This window comes from Dipodomys ordii, unplaced genomic scaffold (genome assembly GCF_000151885.1).
Source record: "Dipodomys ordii isolate 6190 unplaced genomic scaffold, Dord_2.0 Scaffold243, whole genome shotgun sequence".
Taxonomy (NCBI): Eukaryota; Metazoa; Chordata; class Mammalia; order Rodentia; family Heteromyidae; genus Dipodomys; species Dipodomys ordii.
In genome coordinates this window covers 391,621-416,973 of record NW_012267459.1, presented here as the reverse complement: position 1 = coordinate 416,973, position 25,353 = coordinate 391,621, and the positions used below count along the sequence as shown (strand labels likewise).

Below are 25,353 nucleotides of genomic sequence, written 5' to 3'. Positions count from 1 at the left end.
AGGAAGGAAGGAAGGAAGGAAGGAAGGGAGGAAGAGAGAGAGAAAAGAAAGAGAGAAAAGAAAGAAAAGAAAGAGACTGCAGAAACCAGGCTCATGTCTCCACATCCAAGAAAGTCTGGTTGTAGTGCTAATCACACTGGTTGATCTGACACCATCCTTGGAAGAGGATCTCATGAATAGCAGTGACATTTCACCACAGCACAGACAGAGGCAGGGGAAGAAGCCTTCTAGGACCAGTAGGGAGAAAGCAGAGCAAGGCAGAGCCAGGAAGGCATGCTGGGCATGGAAAAAAGGCTTTGATATTCCACATAAGGATCTGGGAATGAAGAATCCGCTCCAAAGGAGGCTGCATGACTCAGATTTTAGTAAGTTCCAACACTTTTTGCTTTTGCATTAATAATACCCTTGTTTGTTTAATGTCCCCAGTTGGAAAAGCCTATCCACCCCACCCCCGAGCTAAAAAGCACCCCTTTATTACCTCAATGATGTAGAGGACCACATTCTTATAGAAACAGTATAGTATGCACTTGGTCACCCGGTTGTAGCTCCAGGCTCCATGGACCAAAAGAAGTTTCTCCAGGTAGGAAAACTGAAAAGCAAGAGCAACAAAGTTCAGAAGAGACTGTGAGGAAAGAAAAGATATTAAAAGGCCAGGCGCCACACCTATACTCCTAGCTACTCATGAGGCTGAGATCTGAGGATCATGGATCAAAACCAGTCTGAGCAGGAAAACCTGTGAGACTCTTATCTTCAATAAACTACCAAAAAAGCAATAAGTGGAGCTGTGGCTAAAGAGGTAGAAGGCTATCTTTGAGCAAAAGAAGTGAAGGGACAGTACCCGGACCCTGAGTAAAAACTCTAGGACTGGTGTTTTGTTTTTTTTTTTTTAAAGGTACTAAATGTTCTGATAAGTAGAAAACAGAAGGCAGGGAGAGAAAAGTAAATCCTGGAGGTAACCCATGGAAACTATTCCTATAGGAGAAACTTTCAGGATATTGAGAACAAGGAAAATCTCTTGAATTGGCTAGATAATAACTTTGCAATAATAAGTCTCTGTTCTCATTGCCATTTAAGCTAATGCTTTTCACATATTATAAGAAGGTGACCAAGCTGGGTGCTAGTGGCTCATGCCTGTAATCTAGCTGAGATCTGAGGATCAAGATTTGAAGCCAGACCAAACAAGAAAGCCTATGAGAATTGTATCTCCAATTAACTAACCAAAAAGCAGGAAATGGAGTTGTGGCTCAATTGGTAGAGCATTAGCCTTGAGCCAAAAAGCTCATGAATAGCACTCAGGCCCTGATTGAATGCCCAGGATTGGCGTGTGCACACACACACACACACACACACACACACACACACACACACACACACACACACAATAAGGCACCAGCGGCTCATGCCTATAATCCTGGCTACTCATGAGGCTGAGATATGAGGATTGCAGTTTGAAGCCAGGCCAAACAGGAAAGTCTGTGAGACACAGAAGGAAAGAAAGAAGGGACAAAGGAAGGAAAGGAAGGAAGGAAGGAGGAAGGAAGGAAGGCAAGAAGGAAGGAAAGAAGGGAGGGAGGAAGGAAAGAAGGAAGGAAAGAGGGAAGGAAGGGAGGGAGAAACAGACAGACTGAGAGACAGAAAGAAAGAGAAAGAAAGGAAGGAAGGACAGAAGGGAAGGAGGGAAGGAAAGGAGAAAGAAAGAGAGGAAGAGAGAGAAGCCATCTGACTAAATAATCCAATCACAGATTTTATGGTAACTACAGGATGAAGGGACAGGGATGGGGATGCTCATGCAATAGTGCCTTTAAAAACAACAACAACAAAAAATAACAGAACACATGTCCAGGTGCCTGTGGCTCTTTCCTGTAATCCTAGCTACTCAGGGTGAAACCTGCTATGTTTCAAAAAACATTTCTTTGCAAGAGGAAATTATACATTAATCCCCATTAGCACAGAAGAATTATGTCCCGGGTAAAGGTACATATCAAGTTCTTTCTAATCAAGGAAGGCACAGCCATTCATCCCCACACTCTGAATCTAGAGAGCAAGTTAAAAATGACAGTGAGTATATATGGAAAAACAAACCTCCCCATAAAAGCTCATTAAAGATTCCAAAGGGGAATGAGGGATCATAAAAATAACTAGCTAAACAAATATAAAGGAAGTTTGCATTTGACCTGGATGCCCTGGTGTTAAATATCAATGGGCACCAAGAACATCTGCTTCAGTCATCCTGAAAGCTACAACCTGAGCACTACAATAATTTGTTTCCAGGAAAAATAAAAAAAGAACACATCCTAAATCAAAATGCTGTCTTCAAAAGGCCATTCAGGGAACATTAAGAAGGCAGGGGGCAGACATGATTCACTGGGAGAAGGACAGGAAGCTCAGGGCTGCAGGCACACCATTACACCACCATGCAGTCCACATTGATCAGGTCAAGGCAGCAAAAGAAGCCTCAAGGACAGGCCTGGGGTTCCCTCTGTGTGTGAAAGCCCAGGGAAGGCAGCACACATAAGTAAAACCAGAATTCCCTAAGTTTCTGGAGCAAGTCTTTGAAGTATATATCCATTTGCTTACAGAGTGCATACTCATAAATGCAATAAAAAATGCATTTCTTAGCCAGGTGCAAGAGTCTCACGACTGTAGTCCTAGCAACTCAGAAAAGTAAGATCTGAAGATCACAGTTCAAAGGCACCCTGGGCAGGAAAGTCCATGAGATTCTTGTCTCTAATCACCAAAAAGCCAGAACTGGAGCTGTGCCTCAAGTGATAGAATGCTAGCCTTGAGAACAACAACAAAAAAGTCAGGAACAGTGCTCAGGCACTGATTTCAAGCCCCAGGCGTGGCATTAAAAAATGCATTTGTCTACATCAAATTGAATGTATAAAAAGCACACAGAGCTGGGCACTGGTGGCTCACACCTGTAATCCTAGCTACTCAGGAGGCTTAGACCTGAGGACTGTGGTTCAAAGCCAGCTGTATGAGATTCCTATTTCAAATTAACCACAAAAAAGGCTGGAAGTGGAGTTGTGACTCTAGTAGAGCAAAATAAAGCTCAGGAACATTTCCCAGGCCCTTAATGCAAGCCTCAGGACTGGCACAAAACACATTGTGCACATGTGCACACACATATACATTCAAAGAGACAGGCAATAGTGGTTCTCTCCTGTAATCCTAGCTACTCAGGAGGCTGAGATTTGAGAATGAATCTCAATTTGAAGCCAGCCAAGGCAGACAAATCTGAGTGACTCTTATCTCTTAATTAACCAGCAAAAGGTTGGAAGTAGAGTACAAGACTTAAACAAAAACAAACAAACAAGTGAAAGCAGTGAGGAAGGCTGATTTCAAGCCCCAGTCTTGGCACAACAAACAAATAAACAAACAAAAAACAAACACTAAAAGCAGACAGAGATGTTTGTTAATTGGGGCAAAGGAATTCATCCAAGCATGACATTTCTTGTATAGTAATTAAGAAGCCAGAAGCTTGGTGTTGGGTAGAAGGTGGGAGGGAAGGCTAGTACAAAGTCAGTCCTGAAATAAGAACATCCCATCCTAATTATGTCCAGAGACACAGGACAGGACAAATTGGATTCAAAGGAGACATGTGGTCTCCATTGGTTCATTTAGCAGAAGTGATAACCTGGAGAGACTGGAGAAACCCCCAAATGACTTCTAAAACCTTTCACCTTTCTTTGATGCTTTCTATTGGACAAGAACAATTGCTGAGATCCCATACTCTATTAGTATAAGCTTTCAATAAAGCAACTCATGGAATCTCCCTTCCCTAGACATTTTAAAGGAAAGGACAGGCAAATATTTGCCTGGAACTCCTAGGAAACCTCTTAAGATCCTTTGTAGCCACATGATGTTATAACTCAAGTATTTAATAACGCTGGAGTGTATAACATCCACAGTTGCTGATGGCTAACAGGAAATGCGATTCCCACAGGCCTGTGTATTAGGGAAAGTACTTGGGCAGGTGTGTGCAGCAGTCCCCAAGTTCACATAGTCTTTCAACAAACTTGAACATGTGCTTGGATCTGAAGTAGGTCACTCTATGCAATGAAACTCCAGTTTTCCCACCTGTAAAATTAGAACTTCTACTTCAGGAATTATGTTTTTAAAAATTAACTTTTTATTTCTCTCTTTTTTGTGTGTGTGCCAGTCTTGGGCTTAAACTCAGGTACCGTACATGCCCTGGCTTTTTCATTCATACCTTATGCTATACTTGAGACATACCTCCACTTCTGGCTTATGCTGGTTATTTGGAGATAAGAGTCTCCTAGAAGTCCATGAGTACAAATTATATTAATTGAAGTAAGCCAGGCCCAAAGAAACATAGGTCCCATGGTTTCCCTTATTTACAATAACTAGTATATGTCTGAGACAAGCAGAAACGGTCAGATAAGTTGATGTTAGGGAAATGAACCCCAAGATAAGGACTCAAATATTTTTCCTTTCTTGCTATTGTTTCTAACATATTTATAAGATTATTTCTTTGTTGCTTTGTATGTCCCTCCCCCACAGTATAACCCCTATTTTCACTGTATTTGATGTTGGTATAATTAGTGGAGAAGAGAAAAAACAAATTGTTTAAATAGGGATACAGGTAGACCCATTGCAACAATGAGATGTACAAGATGGGGGGATGGAGGGGAAGGGAGGGCAGGGATGGTAAGGGGAAGCAAAAGAGGACACAACAATGCTTGATAAGAAAAATAAAAAGAAATGTACTCATTACCTTGCTCATGTAATTAAAACAAAAAAGAGAGATTCTCCTGGAATTTCCTGCCTGGACTGGTTTCAACTACCAATTCTCAGATCTCAGTCTCCTGAATAGCCAGGATTACATGTGTGAGCCACTGGCACCTGGCTTATTTTATTTTTTTAAATCTTTTAATAGTCATCAAAGGAATTTCAACTCAACACCTCAATTTATATGCCTCTTGATCAATGTCACCCTCAAGAATTCTTGTTCTCCCTCAAGAATTTCTTTGCAGATTTAGGGATTTGAAATCAATCAAGGGACAAAATTAATTACATGTACTTTTCAGAGCCCCATGGATTTTTTTTAAACATAAGAGGTTGATGCTAAGTGAAATAAACCCCAAAATAGGGACACAAGAGGTTTTATCTTTGTTGCTGTTGTTTTTAATGTACTTATAATATACTATGCAATTTTTTGTTTCTTTTGTATATTCTTCCCCCATGTAACCCCTGTTTTCACTGTATTTGATTCTGGTGTCCTACATCTTGTATATACATTTTTCTAATTTGGGGAGAGGAAGAGAAATAACAAAATGCTGAAAAAAGGATACAGTTTGATCCGTTGTAACAATGAGATGTACAAGACAATATCTTGAACTTTACAACTTGGGGGAGGGTAGTTGGGGAGGAGGGGAGGGAAGAGATGGTAGGGGAAAAACAAAGGAGGGGGTAACAATGTTCCATAGGAAATGTACTTACTACCTTACTCATGTAACTGTAACCCCTCTGTACAGAATCTTTACAATAAAAAATAAATATATTTTTATAAAACCATAAGAAGTTATCCTCCTTTGGGGATAGACAATCCCAAGCTTCCCAGGATTGGCCTCCAAGCCTTGGGACTGCAAAAAGCTTGTTTGAATTTTATATGTAGTCCCTGATTTCAGCTCAAAAAGGAACAATACCACTATTCATTGGAATCATGTGGTTTATGCCTAATGCATTCTTTTTTGTGTGTTTGTGCTAGTACTGCAGCTTGATCTCAGGGCTTGGGTGCTGTCCCTTAGCTTTTTAGCTCAAGGTTGGTGATCTGTCTCCTCAGCCATACCTCCACTCTGGCTCTTGGGTAGTTAACTGGAGATAAAAGGTCTCACAAGCTGGGCATTGGTGGCTCACACCTGTAATCCTAGCTACTCAAGAGACTGAGATCTGAGGGTTGCACACAGTTCAAAGCCAGCCCAGGCAGGAAAGTCCATGAAACTCTTATCTCCAATTAACCACAAGAAAACTGGAAGTGGTGCAATGGCTTAAGTGGTAGAGCACTTGCCTTGAGCTGTAGAGCATAGGGACAGCGCCCAGGCCTATAGTTCAAGCCCTATGACTGACAAAAAAAAATTTAAAAAAATTAAAAAAATCTCACTAATTTTTCTGCCCTGGCTGGCTTTAAACTACAATCCTTATAGCTTAGCTTTGGCCAGTCATGGTCAAAGCTGATCCCACTATTCTGTCATTCAGGTGATGTGTTTGCTTTTCCTGACAGATAGGCATCTGGTCCTGCTTAGCTTCTTGAGTAGCTAGGATTACACATGTGAGCCATGGGTACCTGGCTAGTCATTGCATTCTTTAAAAGCCTAAACAAGAAGTTATGTGGAAGTTCTCCCTAACCAACCAAAAACCATGCATTTAGCCATAAAAACTGTGATCTAAAGATAAGGGGAAATTTTCTGTGTTCCCTGGGACGTCTAGATTTCTGACTCATCAACATGCCAGATAACTTAGATATGTCCCACAAGGGGTCACAAGGCTGGCTCTTCTTCATCTGTAGATGTCTTTAAGGACATCTACAGACCACCTGTGCAATAACCACAATGCTCAAATCAGAGAAGAATGGAATGGACTTGGCCAGACTATAGAAGGTACTTTGTTACTGACCATGGGGCCAGACCTGTGCCAACCCTGGCCCAGGTTGTCAGCAATTCATCTTACAGCTGTGGTCCTGGGCAGTCACAATGACTGGAGGGCAGGAAAACTATAAATCACTGCCCTTCCCTGATATTAAATGCCTAACCACCACATGTCAGCACCAGGAGATGCCTGGAGGGCATGGTAGAGAATGGGGTTTACAAGCACAGCTGTTCTGAACAGAAGATACATACCAGAAACAGTAGACACTGAACACTGGTGCTCATGCCTATAATCCTAGCTACCACAGAAGGTTGAGATTTGAGGATCATGGTACAAGGCCAGCCCCAACAGAAAAGTCTGTGAGACTCTCATTTCCAAATTAACCACCTACAATCCAGAAGTGGAGGTGTTATTCAAGTGGTAGAGCATCAGCCTTGAGCAAAAAAGCTAAGGGATGGTGTTTAGGCTCTGAGTTCAAACCCCAGAACAAGCACAAAAAAGAAAAAGAAGGAGGAGAGGAGGATGGGGAGGAGGAGGAGGAGGAGGAGCAGGAGCAGCAGCAGCAGCAGCATGCAGCAGAGGGTGAGAGGAGAATTTTAGCAGGACCAGATGCCTATCTGTCAGGAAAAGCAAACACATCACCTGGATGACAGAATAGTGGGACCAGCTTTGACCATTACTGGCCAAAGCAAACACAATTGGCAAGAGGAAGCCTTAGAGCTACTTAAGATCAAAACAACAGGGAAAGCTGAATACACTAGCTCAGAAAGGTGGGGTACAGAACTATAGATCAAGTACTAGGTTCCGAAGCCTAGCACATGACCGCCAGTTATCATATGGCTGACCTGTGCAATGGCGTAATCCGAGTTGTTGGTGGCCTGCATGCCCTCATTGCCGCTGATCCCTACACCCACATGGGCTGTTTGGATCATCCCGACATCATTGGCACCATCTCCAATGGCGAGAGTGATGGCCTTTACCCGCTTCTTCACCACATCCACTATCTCAGACTTTTGCAGAGGAGACACTCTGTAAGAGAAAGGAGAGAAATGGTGAGGATCAACATCCTTCCAGTGGTAAACAATTTCACTCCACATTCTGCTGCTTTATTACCAGGTGCTGGTGGTTCATTCTGTAATCCTAGCTACTCAGGAGGCAGAAATCTGAAGATTGTAGTTCAAAGACAGCCTAGGCAGGAAAGTCCTTGAGACTCTTTTCTCCAATAAACTACCAAAAAATTCAGAAGGAAAGCTGTGGCTCAAGTGTTAGGGCAGTAGCCTTGGACATAAAAGTTAAGGGACAGTGCCCAGGCCTTGAGTTCAAGTCTCAGTACCAGAAAACAAAAGGCAGTTATTGAATAATCTCCAAATCCAATCCATACGTTTGATGCTCATGTGCAAAGAAGCTTTCAGAAAACAGTAGCTTGTGGCTTTCAAGTGTTTGCCAGTTTCACAGATGAAACACCCGACTCCAAACTAACTTAAAACACAGCCTATTCGCAATCACCCGGCTCACTGAGAACCATATGAACAAACCCTTCAAGGAATCATTTGTCCTGCTGAATGATGCATGGAATTAAGCTAGTCACTTGTCTTTGGGAGTGTCTTCCCAATAAATTAGAGTACTAGGAAGGACCCAGTTGTGCTTTGTTATATGTCATATACATAAGACTGGCAAGGGATTGGTCTGTAAACTGCTTATATAGAAGAGAAAGAAAATTGGTGGGCCACAAATAAAGTCTAGGAAGAGGGCCAGACCAAGAGGAAAGAAGGGATACTTCTTTACCTCTACCTAGAGGTGGAATTTTATTTGAAGAGCAGTCAGGGCAGAAGAATTTCAGAAAAGGAATCCTAGAAGCAGAAAGTCTACAAGAACTGAACAATGCTTAAGCATAATGCAGAAGAGAAAGATAAAAGTAGCCCCTGAATGAGAGGGACTATTTCAACCAGGGATTAAGGAATGATACCCGTACTTCATGATTCCTCAACTTCTCCAGGAAGAGATTTATGACTATAAATCTACAGTTCTCAAACACAGTCCTATTCATAATGAAGTGGTTGATCAAAATAGAAAACCAGCCAACAATATCATGAAAACAACCATTAGAATATCAGAAATTATTTAGCCCAAATTCTAAACTGCTAAACCTTTGCACAAAGTACTTCTCTATCTAATTACAGTAATTACTCTTTATGTGATTATTCATCCAGTGGAGTTGAATATCACCTAATGAGGCCATCATTTACTCTTCAAATATTCTGCATCCACAAAGATAATGTAAGAGAGCGGGGAACAGAAACATGACCAGTTCTGGATAGGCTTGTGGCTGTAGCTCAGGTGTGTATGTCATTCAAGTCATCAAGAAAGTTGGCCTTTCATCAGTAAAACAGGGGTTCAGGGAGAAAGGAAGTCTATGGGGGTATCTTGGTTATTTCACATAGTAAGCAATTGGAAGAACCATGCAACTGGGATAGGAGGGAGCTAAATAGATCAAGGGTACTTTTTGAGCTAAAAGTTGCTGCTTTCCTTCTATCAAGAGGAATCAAGTTTGGATCTAAAGTGTCCTGCAAATGCCTGCATATTAAAGACTTGTCCCCAGCTTGAAGTTACTGAGAGATAGTGGAGCCTTTAAGAGGTGGTGTCCAGTGAGAAGTCTTTAAAGCATTGGGAGTTTGACCTGAAGGGTGATCATCAGACCCTAGATACTTCTTCCTTTTGTTTTTTTGGCCCCCTAAAGTGAATCTCATTGGTCTACCATACACTCCTGACCACAATGCTCTGCCTCACCACAGGCCCAAATAACCGAGCTAAATCAATCATGGACCCAAACCTCCAGAACTGGGAGCGAAAATAAAGCTTCCTCCAAATAAGTTGATTATACCAGATATTTTATTATAGTAACAGAAAGCTGGCTAACACAGAGGTTATCACAATCAGCCAACCAGCAAGAGATAAACTGCAAGTCAAATAGACTCTGTTTGGCTCTCTGGGATTTGAGTATGAAGTAAGTCAGTCAAGTCATGATTAGAATGGCTTACAGTGCACTAGATGATTATACAACAGCTGCCTTTTTCCAACAAGTTAAAGTAAGCGGTATATAAAGCAAGTCATATATCCCAGTGTTTTAGGAGCATGAAATTCTCATCAAGAATTTATTACGCCCTCAGCTGCAATGCCTTGAGAAAGCATAAGTCTAACATACACTAGGGGTTCAAAACAGATGTCAAACAGCTAATTTCTGCAGAACTGAATAGGCACTATTCCATGTCATCCATATGTAGCTTTTTAGTATGCCAAGTTACCACCAAGCAAAACCCAGACCTTTCTCAATCTTAATTTGTGACCTAGAATCACACACCACATTTAATAAGCATTCCCCAGTATGTAATATGTTCATCTCATAAAATAAGAACTCCAGACCACATCTGAATGGAACAAGGTACCTGGGGTATTTCTATAACCTATCTGGTACATTAAGGTTGAAAAGATAAACTCAAAGATTTCAATCAGCATCCTTGCTTGGTAAGAAATGTACGCATTATCCTGCCCATGCAATTGTAACCCCTCTGTACAGTATGTTCACAAATAAAATAAAATTAAATTAAAAAAAAGATTTTAATCAGCTATGGAGGTAGGTATCTTATCTATTTTTTTGGATAACACAATAGATTCTCAAATGAGGCAATAAATATCAGACTCTATATATATATATATATATTCTAGATAAATGGTAGATATCTCTCAGTATGTGTATCAGATAGATGATAGATATCAAATAGATATCAGGTAGATATCAGATAGATACAATCTTTCCATGTGTATATCAGATAGATAGATGATAGACATCAGATAGATCTCAATGTATATCAGGTAGATAGATCTCTCTATATATCAGATAAAGGATAGATATCAAATAGGTAAATAGATATCAGATAGACACTATATCTCTCTATTTATCAGAGAGATAGATGATAGATAACTCTATATCACATAGATGATAGATATCAGGTCTCTCTCTTTCTCCCTCCCCCCCTCTCTAAATATATCTGATAGATACCAGAGAGATAGATAATCTGTATTTTGCCCATCCCCCCTGCTTTATGCTGGTCATGGGGCTTGAATTCAGTGCTAAGGCAATGTCCCTGAGCTTCTTTGCTCAAGGCTAGCACTCTACTACTTGAGCCACAGCCCCACACTTCTGGCTTTTTGATAGTTAACTGGAGATAAAAGTCTCAGACTTTTCTTCCTGGGCTGGGTTTGAACTGCAATCGTCAGATCTTAGCCTCCCAAGAAGCTAGGATTACAGGTGTGAGCCACTGACACCCAGCTAGAGCATCTCATTTTAAGGACATGTGTCACTGATGTTTTTAAACTAGCTTTCCAAAGTTACTTCAAACATAATACTTAAGTATGAACAGTTGTATTTTAATAGAATTAATGGCCATGTATTAATCTATTTGACCTACAAAATCTGTCAGAATGAGTTTCCCAATTCTGATGTAAGCAAATTCACACAACTCCTCTGTGCTCAGCTGTTGAACAGTAGCTGGACCCAGATTATTGATCAGTAATACTGTGCTTATCTAAACCAGAGGAATTACAAAATCTCCACCCAGGAACATCCAACAAAGGATCAGCCACCCCCCTACCTCCACAAAAGACTTACAAAATTAGCATTTAATTAAATGCTTTTCCTAACTGGACTTCCAACTGCCTTCATTTCTATGACTAAAAGGAAAAAAGCACTAGTCTTGATCTCAAATGTCAAATGAAACCAAAATCACTTAGCTTGTAAAGACACAGGCTCTCAATCAGAGAACTGGGAAAGAGGCCTGTCAATATATATTTCTAATCGTCCCCTAGGTACTGCTGAAGTTGCTGGTTCAAAGACTATACTCACATGGCTAGCACTGGCCTTGACAATACCTCAAGTTCTTATCAGTCCAAAGCTTATTTATAGCACATGATGCATATAAAATTGCCATAGCAATGTGGTCATTAATCAGTAAAATCATTGAATGCCATCCCCTCTTTCTCAAGCTTTATATGCACATAGATTCTGCTTTACTGTTAAACACAAACCTAGTAAATATGAGTTTTAGCTGGTATTTCTTTGAAAATATTCTTACAATCCCAGAATCTCCTCCAAGACAAAGGTACCATGGAGTCTGCCTTCAATAAATTATTTCAGCCAAGTGGCAGTAACACATGCCTACAATCCAATCCTAGCTTAATCCAATCTCAATTCAAGAGGGAGATCTGAGGATCGAGGTTCAAAGTAGGGAAGTCCATGAGACATTTATTTCCAATTAACCAGCAAAAAGCTGAAAGTGGGGTTGTGGCTCAATTGGTAGAGTGCCAGCCTTGAGTGATAAAGTTAAGAGACAGCAACCAGGCCCTGAGTTCAGGCCAGTACCAGGACAAAAATATATTTCAAAATTGCATTTGATTCTTGACCAAAATATTTTTTAAAATCCTATGACTAAAGTGTCTCTTCATTCTCCAACTCTAAAAGATAGTATAATCCAGACCACTAAGGTTCCAAGAATTGACTCTAACACTATTCCAATGAAATATTTTCTCTCTGTAATCAAGGAAGGTACTTTCATTTCTTTCCCATCTTTCCTTCCCCTCACTTTACCCATAACACCAAATGCAAGGGTTTATACCACAGATACTTAATAAACAATGATAATCAAAATCATGGTTCTGATAGGTGCTGGTGGCTTGTGCCTATAACCCTTGCTACCCAGGGGCTGAAATGTGAGAATGATGATTTGAAGCCAGACCAAGCAAAAGAGTCCATGACACTTTCGTCTCCAGTTAATTAGCAAATAACCAAAAGTGGAACTGTGGTTCAAATGGCAGAATATGATACTTCAGCAAAAAAGCTAAGGAATAGTGCCCATTCCCTGAGTTCAAGCCCCAGCACAGATGCACGCATGAGTGCACGTGTGCGTGCACGCGCGCGCACACACACACACACACAACACACACCATGCTTCCAAGACCAAGTGAATTTCTAATTATATCTACAAATAATGAAAACTACAGCTCTAACTTAAACCTCTTTTTATAACTACTTAAGTAGTATCAGTATTGTATACTGTAGAGAATAGAGAATAAAGTCTTACTCATCTATTTGTTTAACCAGTTGTCTCCTGACCATTCTCTATTCTTCACTGCTTTGTAGTGCTGTTTCTCATAAATTAAGTGCTCACATATACATATTTTTATAAATATGAATATGTAATATGTATATGTATTTCTAGACTTATCATTCCATTAGCTTATTAGTATACTCTTGCTCTTGTATTCTTGTAAAATAATGTTTTCTTTTTGTTGATCCATGGTTCATTAAACTCATATATATATGCACATATATATACATATGTCAGGTGCTGGTAGCTCATGACTATAATCCTAGCTACTCAGGAGGCTAAGATCTAAGGATTGTGGTTTGAAGCCAGCTAAGGCAGGAAAGTCTGTGAGACTCTTATCTCCAATAAACTAAGAAAAAAGCTGGAAGTGGAGCTGTGGAAGTGCACCAGTCTTGATCAAAAAAAGCTCGGAGACAATGCACAGATCCTGAGTTCAAGCCCCAGGACTGGCATGAAATCATCATCATCATCATCATCATCATCATGTAGTTCTATGCCAAAGAATTGTTAAATTATAACTAGATTACAGTTTCACATAAATTATAGAACTAAGAACATCCAATTGGTTAGTTTTGAAAAACTACTGATAGATGGAGAGAACAAGACTGTCTGGATGTGTCCATGACATCCAAATTTATCACTCAAGGGAAATAAATTTTTATAAAATCCTATTTTATTTTCCTGTGATCTATGGATAGACACTGTTTGCAAACTTTCTGACTAATATGCTGGTGGTCTTGATTCTGTTTCCTGCTAATATCTCTAAAAACATTCCAGGCTTTTTTTTTGACAGTTCTTTATAACAAATGGGTAGCAATAATCATTGGCTTTACAAAGGGCTGTCTGGAAAAGGCTATCATGTAAGTCTAGTTTTTTTTCTTTTTAGGTCATAACTATATATGTATGATATATAACTATATCATATTATAACTATTATGACTATTATAAGCCAACCATTAGCTCCTATAGATCATCTTGCATAAGCTCTTGTGAGCCTAGTCTTTTCTTCCCCTTACCTCTTTAGATCATATTATAACTATATATATGATACATAACTATATCATATTATAACTATTATAAACCAACCATTAGCTCCTACATATCATCAGGCATAAGTACTTTGAGAGTTTGACAGATACCAGCTCGCCAAACACCAAGTCTTTCCAAATGGTCTCAGCAATAAAAGGTGATGTAAGTCAGAGTATTCATGTTTAATAGTTTACCATGTGTTTGTTCTCTACATATGATTTTAAGCCCAGAATCATATTTTTTCACAATATAATATACTTCAGTAGTACCTTGACACTTCTAATAACTATCATATCCTGTGTCTTGTAGAATACGCTCTATAAGAGGATGGACTGTATTTTTAGTGCTAATTTTAAAAAATGACATGAAATGACTATAATCTTTGGTGGGATGATCCAGTCACTTTCAGTGATAAAAAGGTCATTGTGTCCCTGTATTTTTCTACTATCAGCCATAGTGTTCTTTTTCTTGGACTGAAAAAGAGAGGAAAGAAATAGGCAGCTGTGGCGTTTTGTATTGACAAATTTAGGAATTTAAATATTTGGACATATGCCAAAGTTCAAAATTTCAGAAGTCTTAATATTCCTATGGCATCTTATAAGTATAAAAGTTTATTTCCACAAGAGTATAAGTATCCATTTTCAAAGAAATACTGAAATACTCATTTCTATAGTCAGAATAGTTCCTTTAGATATAACTGTTTATTTCTTTGTGTGTGTGCTTGCTTATTTATTTATTTGGTGCTGGCCTTGGAGCTTGAACTCAGGGCCTGGGTGCTATCTCTTAGCTTTTTGCTCAGAGCCACTTGAGCCACAGCTCCACTTCTATCTTTTTTGGGGTGGTTAATTGGAGATAAGAGTCTCATGGACTTTCCTACTCAGGATGGCTTTGAACTGCAATCCTCAGACCTCAGCTTCCTGAGTAGCAGATTTACAGGCATGAGCTACTGGCACTCAGTTGTAACTGCTTTTTGAGGAAGAATTTCAAAACTTCCTGTGTGTTATAAATATAGGCATGAACCACCTGCAATAACTCAACTTTTTTTTTTTTTGTCGGTCGTGGGGCTTGAACTCTGGGCCTGGGCGCTGTCCCTCAGCTCTTCAGCTCAAGGTGAGTGCTCTACCACTTGAGCTACAGCACCACTTCCTGTTTTCTGGTGGATTATTGGAGATAAGAGTCTCACGGTCTCTCCTGCCTGGGCTGGCTTTGAACCACGCGTGAGCCACCAGCACCCAGCTTAACTCAACTTTTAATAACTGGATTTGAACACTCTTTTGACCTCCACAAAAGAGAAAAGAGCTTTAAAAATATTCTTTAGAAAACTGGGTGCAGCTGTCTCATGCCTGTAATCCTATCTACTCAGGGGGCTGAGATATGAGGATCATGGTTTGAAGGCAGCCCAGGCAGGAAAGTCTGTGACTTCTATGATTTTATTTTAGATATTTAAGAAAATTTGATGATCTTAGTGCTACAAATACATACACTATATTCTCCACAAAATATAGTCTTTTCTGTAAGTATTTTTCTTTAAGTATCTGCTTTTGGATGACCAACCTACCCAGAGCTCAAATATTAATCATTGTATTTCTTTTTCCCCCTCTGTGTGTTGGGGATCTAGCCTAAGGCAAACACTCTAGCTCCATCCTCTCAATTATAAAAAAAAAAAACCTATCTAAAAACCCACAGTTAAATCTTAATTTAACACTCTGAACATTCCCCCCCAAAATAAGAATTTTTGTCAGGTGTTAGTGACTCATGCCTATAATCTTAGCTAATCAGGAGGCTGGGATCTGAGAATTATGGGTCAAAACCAGCCTAAGCAGAAAAGTCAATTAGACTCTTATACCCAATTATCCAGAAAGTAGCCAGAAGTAGAAGTATTGCAATAGCCTAGAGCTGTGAGAGTGGGAGGCACTGAGCTCAAACCCCTAGTAATGGCACAAACAAAATAAAACCAAACCAGGAATTTTAAAAGGAAATGTGAACAACTGATTCAGAGATGGGGCTATCTGTATATCTGTCAGTCTGTCTGTCTGCCTGTCTGACTGATCTTTAATTATGGCATCCGGTGGTTGCTTTCAGCATACTGTAAATATTCTTTCTGGTACTTGCAGATCAACTATCCTATGGCTGTAAGCAGTCCAGGCAACTTGATATTCTTTATAAATCCAACAAAAACTTTATAACTCGATCCTGCCTTACAGCCTCATGTGAATGCTGCTTCACAGCCGAGACCTGCAGAGGGGGCCTCTGAGAAAAAGGGAGGACACCCTGTCTGCTCAAGATCATTTTACTCTGCAACTGAGTAAGGACTCTCTTTGAAACACAGATCCTCCCCTTCCAAGAGGTGGGGGTTTAGAATTTATGTGTCTGTACTTGTGTCTATGACAATTTTATCGAATCTTCAGGAAACCAAGCAATTAAAAGAAAGGGATGCTCTGACAGAAGTCTTGCTTCTGAACACCTAACCTCAGGAAATGGTGTGGAACATTTTAGGATCTGGGCAAGCTCACTTTGGGTAAAAGTTGAATGGATTGTATGTTGTGCATTACATATTGGTTGATATTCACTGAAAGCAACTCATTCAGGCAGTCTGTCCTGTACTAGCTTGCAAAGAATGGAAGGCTGCGATTTAAATAAATCCTTCTGTTCCCAGGTTGAAACTGGGATTAGAATAACACATTTAAATACCCTAATGTTTTTAGCACAAAAAGCATGAATTTGATACTCTGCTTCCTTGAAATGCTTTATTAAGGCCCTCTCAGGAGTTTCTGCCTTCCTTGATGTTAACATACATGCATTGTTCTCTACTGCAAATATCACTTGTATTTCAAAAACAGTGTGCCTGACCTCTGCTGTAAGAAAAGGTTGGAAGAGGAAACAGAGCTGAGAGGAAAACTGAGAAGTGCTTGAGTTTTTGACATTTCAGAGCGGACTTATGGCTCCTGCTGGACCAAGCAAGCTACATGAGCTCATACACCACTGAAAATTAATGATGACTTGCAGTGACTTTAATTACACCTGCCTTTCACCTGAAACCTGTGCCTCAAACAAAAGGTCATCTGATTCCCAAGCCAAAATATACACCAAACTAACTACCTAACTACCTGAGCTCTGGAAAAGTGGGCCAGCCTGTCTAATTCTGACTCTCATTGCAGTTCTAATCTTTGTAATCAAGAGCACTTAGAGCCAGAGTGGGTAGTCTGTGGATCAAAGTGGTTTTCTCCTATTTTCTTTCTTTCTGTGTGTGTGTGTGTGTGTGTGTGTGTGTGTGTGTGTGTGTGTGCATGTATATGTGTGCATACCAAGCCTAGGACTTGAACTCAGGGCCTGGGTACTGTCCCTAAGCTTTTTCACTCAAAAGACTGGTGTTCTACCACATGAGCCACAGCTCCATTTCTGGCTTTAGGGTAATTAGTTAGAGATAAGAGTCTCACAGACTTTCTTGCCCCCAGGCTGGCTTTGAACTGCTATCCTCAGATATCAGCCTTCTGGGTAGCTAAGCTAACTGGCATGAGCCACTGAAGCCTGGATCAACGTATATAATAACAGTAGTAAAATACTACTACTACCACTAACAATAAGTAGTAGTAGTAGTAGTAGTAGCAGCAGCAGTAATTATTATTTTGTTGCACCAGTACTAGTACTTGAACTCAGAGCCTGGGTGCTGTCCCTCAGCTCTTTTACTCAAGACTGGTGCTCTAGAACTTGAGCCACAGCTTCATTTCTGGCTTTTTAGTGGTTATTTGGAGATAAGAATCTCACAGACCTTCTGCCTAGGCTGACTTTGAATCTTGGTCCTCAGATCCCAGCTTCTGAGTAGCTAGGATTACAGGCATGAGCTATAAGCACCCAGTTCTTTTTCCATCTTTTAAGTTTAAGAATGGAATTTGTGGGGCAGGAATGGAAATGAGTTACAAAAAAGATTTTCCTTCTAAATAACATGCATGCCTTTTAAAACTCAAAGCCTCTTATAATAACAAAAAAAAGATCGCTTGCTCTTTGAATAGATTAATTACACGATAATGATATTTCCTGGGACAATGTCTGATACAAAATGTAGCTGACTATAATCTTCTATTTCCATATTAGGTCATGATCTACTTGGCATTAGAAATTTGTTTTATTTATCTTTAGATACCTTAGCACAAACATAATAGTTAACAACAAATGTTTGCTGAATTATGCTTGGTTTTTCTGGTAAGGGTTTTGTAGATTTCAAACATAGCTCTCTTTTCTTTCTCCTTCTTACTTATACTTGTTTCCATTTCATGTTCATGGAAGGGTCAGTGAGTAATGATGGCCTTGAAGGTTTTTATGTATTTGTGTGTGTGTGTGTGTGTGTGTGTGTGTGTGTGTGTGTACTAGGGCTTGAACTCAGGGACTGGGCACTATTTCTGAGCTTTTCTGCTCAAGGTTTGTATCCTACTACATGTACCACAGCTCTACTTGCAGCCTTTTGGTGATTAATTATAGATACGAATCTCATAGACTTTCCTGACAGCAGTTGGTTTTGAACTGTGATCCTCAGATCTCAGCCTCCTGAGTAGCTAGAATAATAGGTGTGAGACATTAGTACCCAGTCAGCCTTATAGTTTCGATCAAAGAAGAGTATCAGGTGAAGGTTCTGGATTGATGAAAGTCCTTGTTCAGAGGAGAGGCCAAATTTCATCTTCAGTTTCATCTGATACCTATGCTTTTCAGAGAAAATTTTACACCAATAGCAAAATTTCTCAAGTTACTGCCTTTTGTAATTAACAACCACCACCTAAAGTTCATGTTTGCTGTTGCCATGGTTTGATGGGCAGGGCCAATCCCACTAACACCTGCCACACTCAGTGTGACTGACAGTAACAGTATGGATCCATGGAGACACTTGCCTTTCAGACCAGAGGCCAATCTCAGAGCTTGGAAGGGAGAGATCATAGCTGGTCTCTGGATTAGTGCTGGCTTCAGAGCAGGAGTTCAAAATGAACAAAGTTCCAGCCAAGAAACTTGAGATATGGTAGTGTTAGTAGTGTGGGGGAGGAGAGGAGACTTGAGAACACAAAATAGCAAGGGCTCCCATCTTTAGTAAGAAAAGGTCTTTAATTCTCTTTCTGAAATAGTCTTACAACTGTCTATACCGATACCATATACCTCTCAGCTGAAAACAGTCACCAACCAAACTGAGCCTGATCTAAGGAAATGTGACAGAGGGTGTGTCTAACATAGGATTGGCCACCCTCTTAAAAAAATAGATGGCCAGTGCCCAAGGCATGGTGGCAGGCACATACTAGGTTTTACTGACATATATAAAGGGGACAACAGCATGTACTCATGTCCTTTGTATCTTCATGGAATGCTTTCATTTTGGTATAGAGCATCCTGTCACATCTAGGTAAGATCCAGACCAGGTTTGGTGATCTAAGGGTCAAGATGATGATAGCCAACACATAGGGAATGTGTTTATGACTCTATGGGCTGCTCAGGAAATACCATACACTACTATACCCTATTGCTTAAAGAGTCAAGACATTCTCTGTCCTAGATATCTTTAGTATGCTCCTTAGGATATCAGAGCTATGCAGAAGGATGGACATAACTTAGGGGATGGTGATATATGAACAAATAAAGTGAGGAAAGTCAATGCAATAAATGTACCTAGGGAGAAGGAGCCTAAGATAGGCCACAACAAGGATCCCTGCTTCTACTTTTCTTCTTTTTCCTCCTCTGTGAAGAGACCAACAAAGATGATTTCTAATGTTTTTAAGCTCTAAAACCTGTGCTGTGTGTGTATGTGTTTGCACGCACACATGCGTGCATGCACTGATACTGAGCTTGAACTCAGGACCAGGGTACTATCTCTCACTTTTCTCACTCAAGTCTAGTACTCTACCACTTGAGCCACATCTCCATTTTGGGATTGTTTTAGTGGTTAATTGGAGCTCAGGGTCTCACAGACCTTCCTGCCTGGGTTGGCTTTGAACCACAATCATCTGATCTCAGCCTCCTAAGTAGCTAGGATTATAGGCATGAGCCACTAGTGTCTGACTGAAATCTCATTATTCTTATATCATGGATTAACTATCTACTGATACATTATAAAATAAGACCTAAACAGGTACTATACCTCAAATAATTGTTATTAAATATTATATAAACAAGTTAAATTAAATTCTATTCTTTCTGAAAAATTTTAAGAGGTAAGACCTCTCTCTGGCCTCTTTTTAGACATAAGACAATTCTGCAGGATCTTTTATTTACACAGTGGTATTTTGAGTATAAATCTTGCACTGAAGTTTTTCTACAACTCAAGGTATTCATTTTCAATGGAGGAAAGACATTTTTGTATTATCAAAAAGATAATTTTGTCTGTCTTCCCAATAGCTAGCTTCATCCTATTAAGTCACATCAGCAAAAGCTTAAAAGAAGTAAGTGAACAAAAAAAAAAACCTCACATATATTTTTCCCACTGGAACCATTGAAAAGGAGAAGTATTTTGCTCCGTCGTGGAAAAACAGACAGCCAGTAAGGTGAGGAGTCCACTCTTTTTGACTTGATATTCTGGGCAGAGCAGAGCAATGACTAGGACAAGGTGATAACTGTTAGTTTTCTTTGCACATTTTGGGACTTCTTGTTGCATGCCAAGAGGCATAAACAAATAGTGCATCAAGCAACTGATTGCCACCAGCAGGCCTCCTGCTCTGTGAAAAGAACAAGGCAGGTGCCAGTTCTGACTGAGGCAGAATTCTCAAGGAACCCAGCTCTCACCACATCACATAGATCCAAGGCTGTGCAAGAAGAGTGATTTCTTTTCAAGTCCTTGTGTGAACAAAGGACAGAAAAACATATAGGAATGTTGGCCTTAATGCACTTTAACGGTAATTAGGAAACACCCATTTATATTTCTTCCAGATGCTATGTTAGGGAAGGAAGTGGATTTTTCCCTGGCTCTGGGGACTTAACTTTTCCTGAGTTCTGATGCAGGTGGCTCTTGTCTTTTAAATGCTCCCCAAGCACAAGGAATGAGGAGACCTTTCACACAATCAGGTTCATACAGTCATAGTCACATATTACCACATTTACTCACATGTGCCTGCCAGATCCAATGGCAAAGTATCTCCAAGAAGAAAATGGAGACACAAAGTCACAGAGCTCCAGTGGCCAACTCTCTAAGCTGAGGATCATTTTCCTTGATCACTTTCCCCAGAGACTGATACCACAGGCTCCAATGTCTACCTCCATCCAAGGCCCTGAGCTGGTACTGGATAGTATTTGTCATTTTCCTTGATCACCTCTACTAGAGATTGATATCACAGCTCCAATATCCACCTCAATCCATGGCCCCTGAGCTGCTACAAGACAGTATTTTTAAATGGATCCACACACTAAAAAGAGATTTTTTTAGATTTGTAATGATAAATTGCTCTTATATGTAGAGTACATGGAACAGAATGAAGTCAGAAACCACATGTCCCAGTATGTCTGGCTAACATTAGTATGAATCAGCACTGAACTAAGGACTGGAAGTGAGCTAGAGATTAATTTATACACATGTGTGGGTGGAACAATGTAGGGTCACAACCATAAGCATTCACTCTTGCTTTCTGGTCTTCACTTCCCAGCATTACCCACCTCTCTTTCATATATTAGTCTTGGATGTGTGTGGTCTGTCAGGAGAGCTTTCACGTATAACAGTGTGTGAAGCTACAAATGTACCCAGCCTTGTCTGGTTCTTCTTTTAACAAATGAGCATGAAGGCAGCTTTGAAAAAAGTACTATGGAAATGCCCAAAGACCTCATGGTAGGCAAACCTGGTATTACTAATCCATGCTCTGGTGGAAGATAGGACCTGTTTAGAAATCACTCCTGTGAGCACTCCTGGAACATACAGCTCAGCTAAGGACACATAAGAGGAGGGGAGAAAAGAGAAGGAGAAGAAAACAGAAGACTTCCCCAGAGATGGTTATAAAAGCATGGACAGAAGCAGTGGACCTAGACCAACACAAAAAGCAACTTGAGTAGAGGGAACTCTTGAAACAAATTTGGCCCAAACGAAATAGACTAAAAGTACATAATGCTGATGACAAGGACCCTTCTATGATATGTGTAAATGACCAGTGGACATACACAGTTGGGCCCTGGGAAGCAATCCTTCAAGGATCTCAAAGGATGGCTGTATTTTCAATCACCCCCTTGATTGCTCACAAATATAAACACTATTAAGTAATTGATTTGTTGCATTGCTTAAGGAATAATGACAAGAATGAGAAAGCTATATTTATTTAGTACAGATGCAATTTTTCCAAGTATTTTTGCTAGACATCTGTTGATCAGGTTGAATTCCAAACAACCCCAGGGTGTGGAAGGTTAATTGAGTTGCTTTCAGTGAACCACAGGGAAGGCTGCAGGAGAAATCAGGAAACCCACTAAATAAATCACATTTATAGGGTAAGCTAAATTTTCCCAGGAAAATGGGACCTTTGTACCCTGAGGACAGTAGTACTAGCTGTGAACCCACAAGTGTCTTTGTAGTTAAACATTTCTGCAATGCACAAAGAAAAAAATATCAAGTTGAATGCTGGTGGCTCATGCCTGTAACTCTAATTCAGGAGGCTGAGATCTGAGGATACTGATTCAAAGCTAGTCCAAGAAGACAAGTCCAAGAGACTCTTATCTCCAACTCACTGCAAAGAACTGGAACTGGAGGTGTTGCACAAGTGGTAGAGCACCAACCGAGAGCAAAGTAGTCAATAGAGAGAGCAAGGCCCTGAGTTCAAGCCCCATCAGCAGTACACATACACACATATACACACACATGAAATCATTTTTATACTTGGACACTTAGAACAACAGATTATCAAACTTTACAAACAGATATATTGCCCCTAGAAATAGAACACTTTACTAAGCTATCAATATAATTTCAAAAGGATTTCTACTGGCTGAAACATGTTTTGTTACAGGGGAGTAGAACCTAAGCAGAAGCTGGGGGATGAATAGAGAAAGGAATGATAGTGAGCATAATTATAACATTCAGTGTACATATTTGAAAATAGAACTTGGTAATGAGAGGGGATGGGTGGGGCTAGATGGAGGGGAAGAACCATGGAAGAGATGCCATTGACTATGATTCATAGTACTCATAAACTGACATGTTGAATTGAAACCCTTTGTGCAACTACTCAACGATAATAAAAAATAAATAAAAATGATTTCTATTTCTTTGTCCAAGCAACTCTTTCAAAATAGAAATTTTATACACAGAGAATAGTAGAGGATTTTCTTTTATTCCCTATAAAATAGAAAAGGCTCTTTTTTGGTGCCAATCCTGTGGCTTGAACTCAGAGCCTGGTACCATCCCTTAGGTTTTTCATTCAAGGCTGGTGCTCTACCACTTGAGCCACAGCTCTACTTCTGTGTTTTTGGTGGGTAGTTGGAGATAAGAGTCTCATAGACTTTCCTCCCCAGGCTGGCTTCAAACTATAATTTTCAGATCATAGCCTCCTGAAGTACAGATGTGAGCCACCAATGTCTGTCTTTGAAAGCCTATTTTTTAACTTTTTCTGCCCATCTAACTATGATATTGACATTCATCAATCAGGCAACCATCAGAAGTAACACAAGTTCCCAAACTCTTCTCCCCAATATTTAAATGCACTGATTTAAAATCAGTTCATTTTTAAAATTGTACAAGAGGGGCCCTGAGAAACTAGAAATGTCCACACAGTGCTCTTGACACAGGGCAAAGCCACCTGACCTCCAGATGGAAGGTGGGCAAACCAGTTTGGCAGCTCGGAGCAGACAGCAGCAGAAAACTGTTGACCTCCTTATTTTAGTGGCTGGACAAATTTTGAAGGGATCAGGAGCTACAGATAAGTAAGAGTCCTTGAGACTTGGCCTATAGGAAACTTCCATGTAGGGCCTTTAAGTTGGACTTCAATAAGTCTACAAACAGTTATGTTGTAGACACACTTGGACTTAAGATGGAGAGGGGCTAGGAAGGTGGCTCAGTGGTAGAGTGCTTGCCTTGCATGCCTGAGGCCCTGAGTTCAATTCTCAGCACCACATAAGCAAAAAGAAAAAAGCCGGAAGTGGCACTGTGGCTCAAGTGGTAGAGCGCTAGCCTTGAGCTGAAGAGCTGAGGGACAGCGCCCAGGTCCAGAGTTCAGGCACACGACTGGACCCAAAAAAAATAAAATAAAATAAAAAGATGGAGAATGCATTCATATATCTAGCTTATTGAACATTATAGTGTATTTTACCTGACTTCATTGTGCTCAGAACATATCCATTACCCACAGTTGGGCAAAATCATCTACCAGAAAGCTTATTTTATAACAAAGGTTTGAGTTTCTTATAGAACTTACCCTCTTCATCACATGGCTGACTGTTCCAAAAGTTAGATTTTTTAAACTTTTTTTTCTACTAGTTTTGGAGCTTAAACCCAAAACCTGACTGCTTTACCTTAGCTTTTTCACTCACGGCTCCATTGTACTACTTAAGCCTCAACTCCACTTCTGGCTCTTTGCTGGTTAATAGGAGATAAGTGTCTCATGGACTTTTCTATCTGGGCTGGCTTCGATGCTCAAATGTCAGCCTCCTAAGTAGTTAGATTATGGACCTGAGCCTCTCAAGTGTGGCTGCAATTTTGTGTATGTGCTGGTGCTGGGGCTTGAACTCAGGGCATGGGCACTGTCCTTGAGCTTTTTTGTTCAAGGCAGTACTCTACCATGCAGGGATGGTAGGGGGAAAACAAAAGAGGAAGTAACAATGCTCAATAGGAAATAGACTCATTACCTTGCCCATGTAACTGTAACCCCTCTGTACAGTATCTTTACAATAAAAATATATATTTAAAAAGCACATTCAGATGTCAAAGCTCAAACATGAAAGGAAATACCACTACCATTAACTTCCATCATTCACTCTATTCAATGATGAACAAAATATCCATTTACATCTTGATGTTTCTATTTTCACAGAAAATCTGAAGAAATGCACTGGGGTGTCTGTTGTCTACTTGATAGACAAAGCCCTTGTCAGTGGCCTTGATGGAAAATAATGTAGTCAGTGACCTCATGACAGCCGTGCTGGGACCCTCCTTTAGGGGACCTATCAGCATCCCAGAGAGCTGACTGTGGTCGCCTTCCAACCAACCTTCTCAGAAGCCAGTTGGGAGACTCCTGATTATGTGTTTATCCACACTCCTGGATACTGATACTCCTGAATCCCTGCCCAGTCTCCAGTTCCTGGAAATCTCCCAAATATTCCTTAGCCTAGTTGAGCCCATGCCCCTAAATCAAACCAACAAATAGATCTTGGGGATGGACCCAACTTAAGGGGAGAGGGGGGAAAAAGAGATCCCATATACACAGCCCAAACAGACTACTGATTTCTGGGTCCCCAGCTCACTCATGTGAGTGACCTGTACTTTCACTTTGTAAGAATTTCTCTTCTGCTCAATTGTTTTTTCTTTTCCTGCCTTTAGTTCTATACTGTTCCAGAGAACAAGGATCCACTTGCTTATGATAGGATATCACATTCCTCTGTCTACATTGCAGACTTG

General features: G+C 40.2%; 1 protein-coding gene across 1 annotated transcript in view; it reads right to left on the bottom strand.

Annotated features, from left to right (window-relative positions):
* Positions 1-25,353, bottom strand: part of LOC106000803 (phospholipid-transporting ATPase IB) — a 407,841-nt gene that overhangs the window by 171,924 nt on the left and 210,564 nt on the right. The window contains exons 25-26 of the mRNA XM_013036039.1: positions 7,458-7,641; positions 479-589 (exon numbers count right to left, since the gene is read on the bottom strand). Of these exons, the coding sequence (XP_012891493.1) occupies positions 479-589; positions 7,458-7,641 (295 nt within the window). The remainder of the gene's footprint in view (positions 1-478; positions 590-7,457; positions 7,642-25,353) is intronic.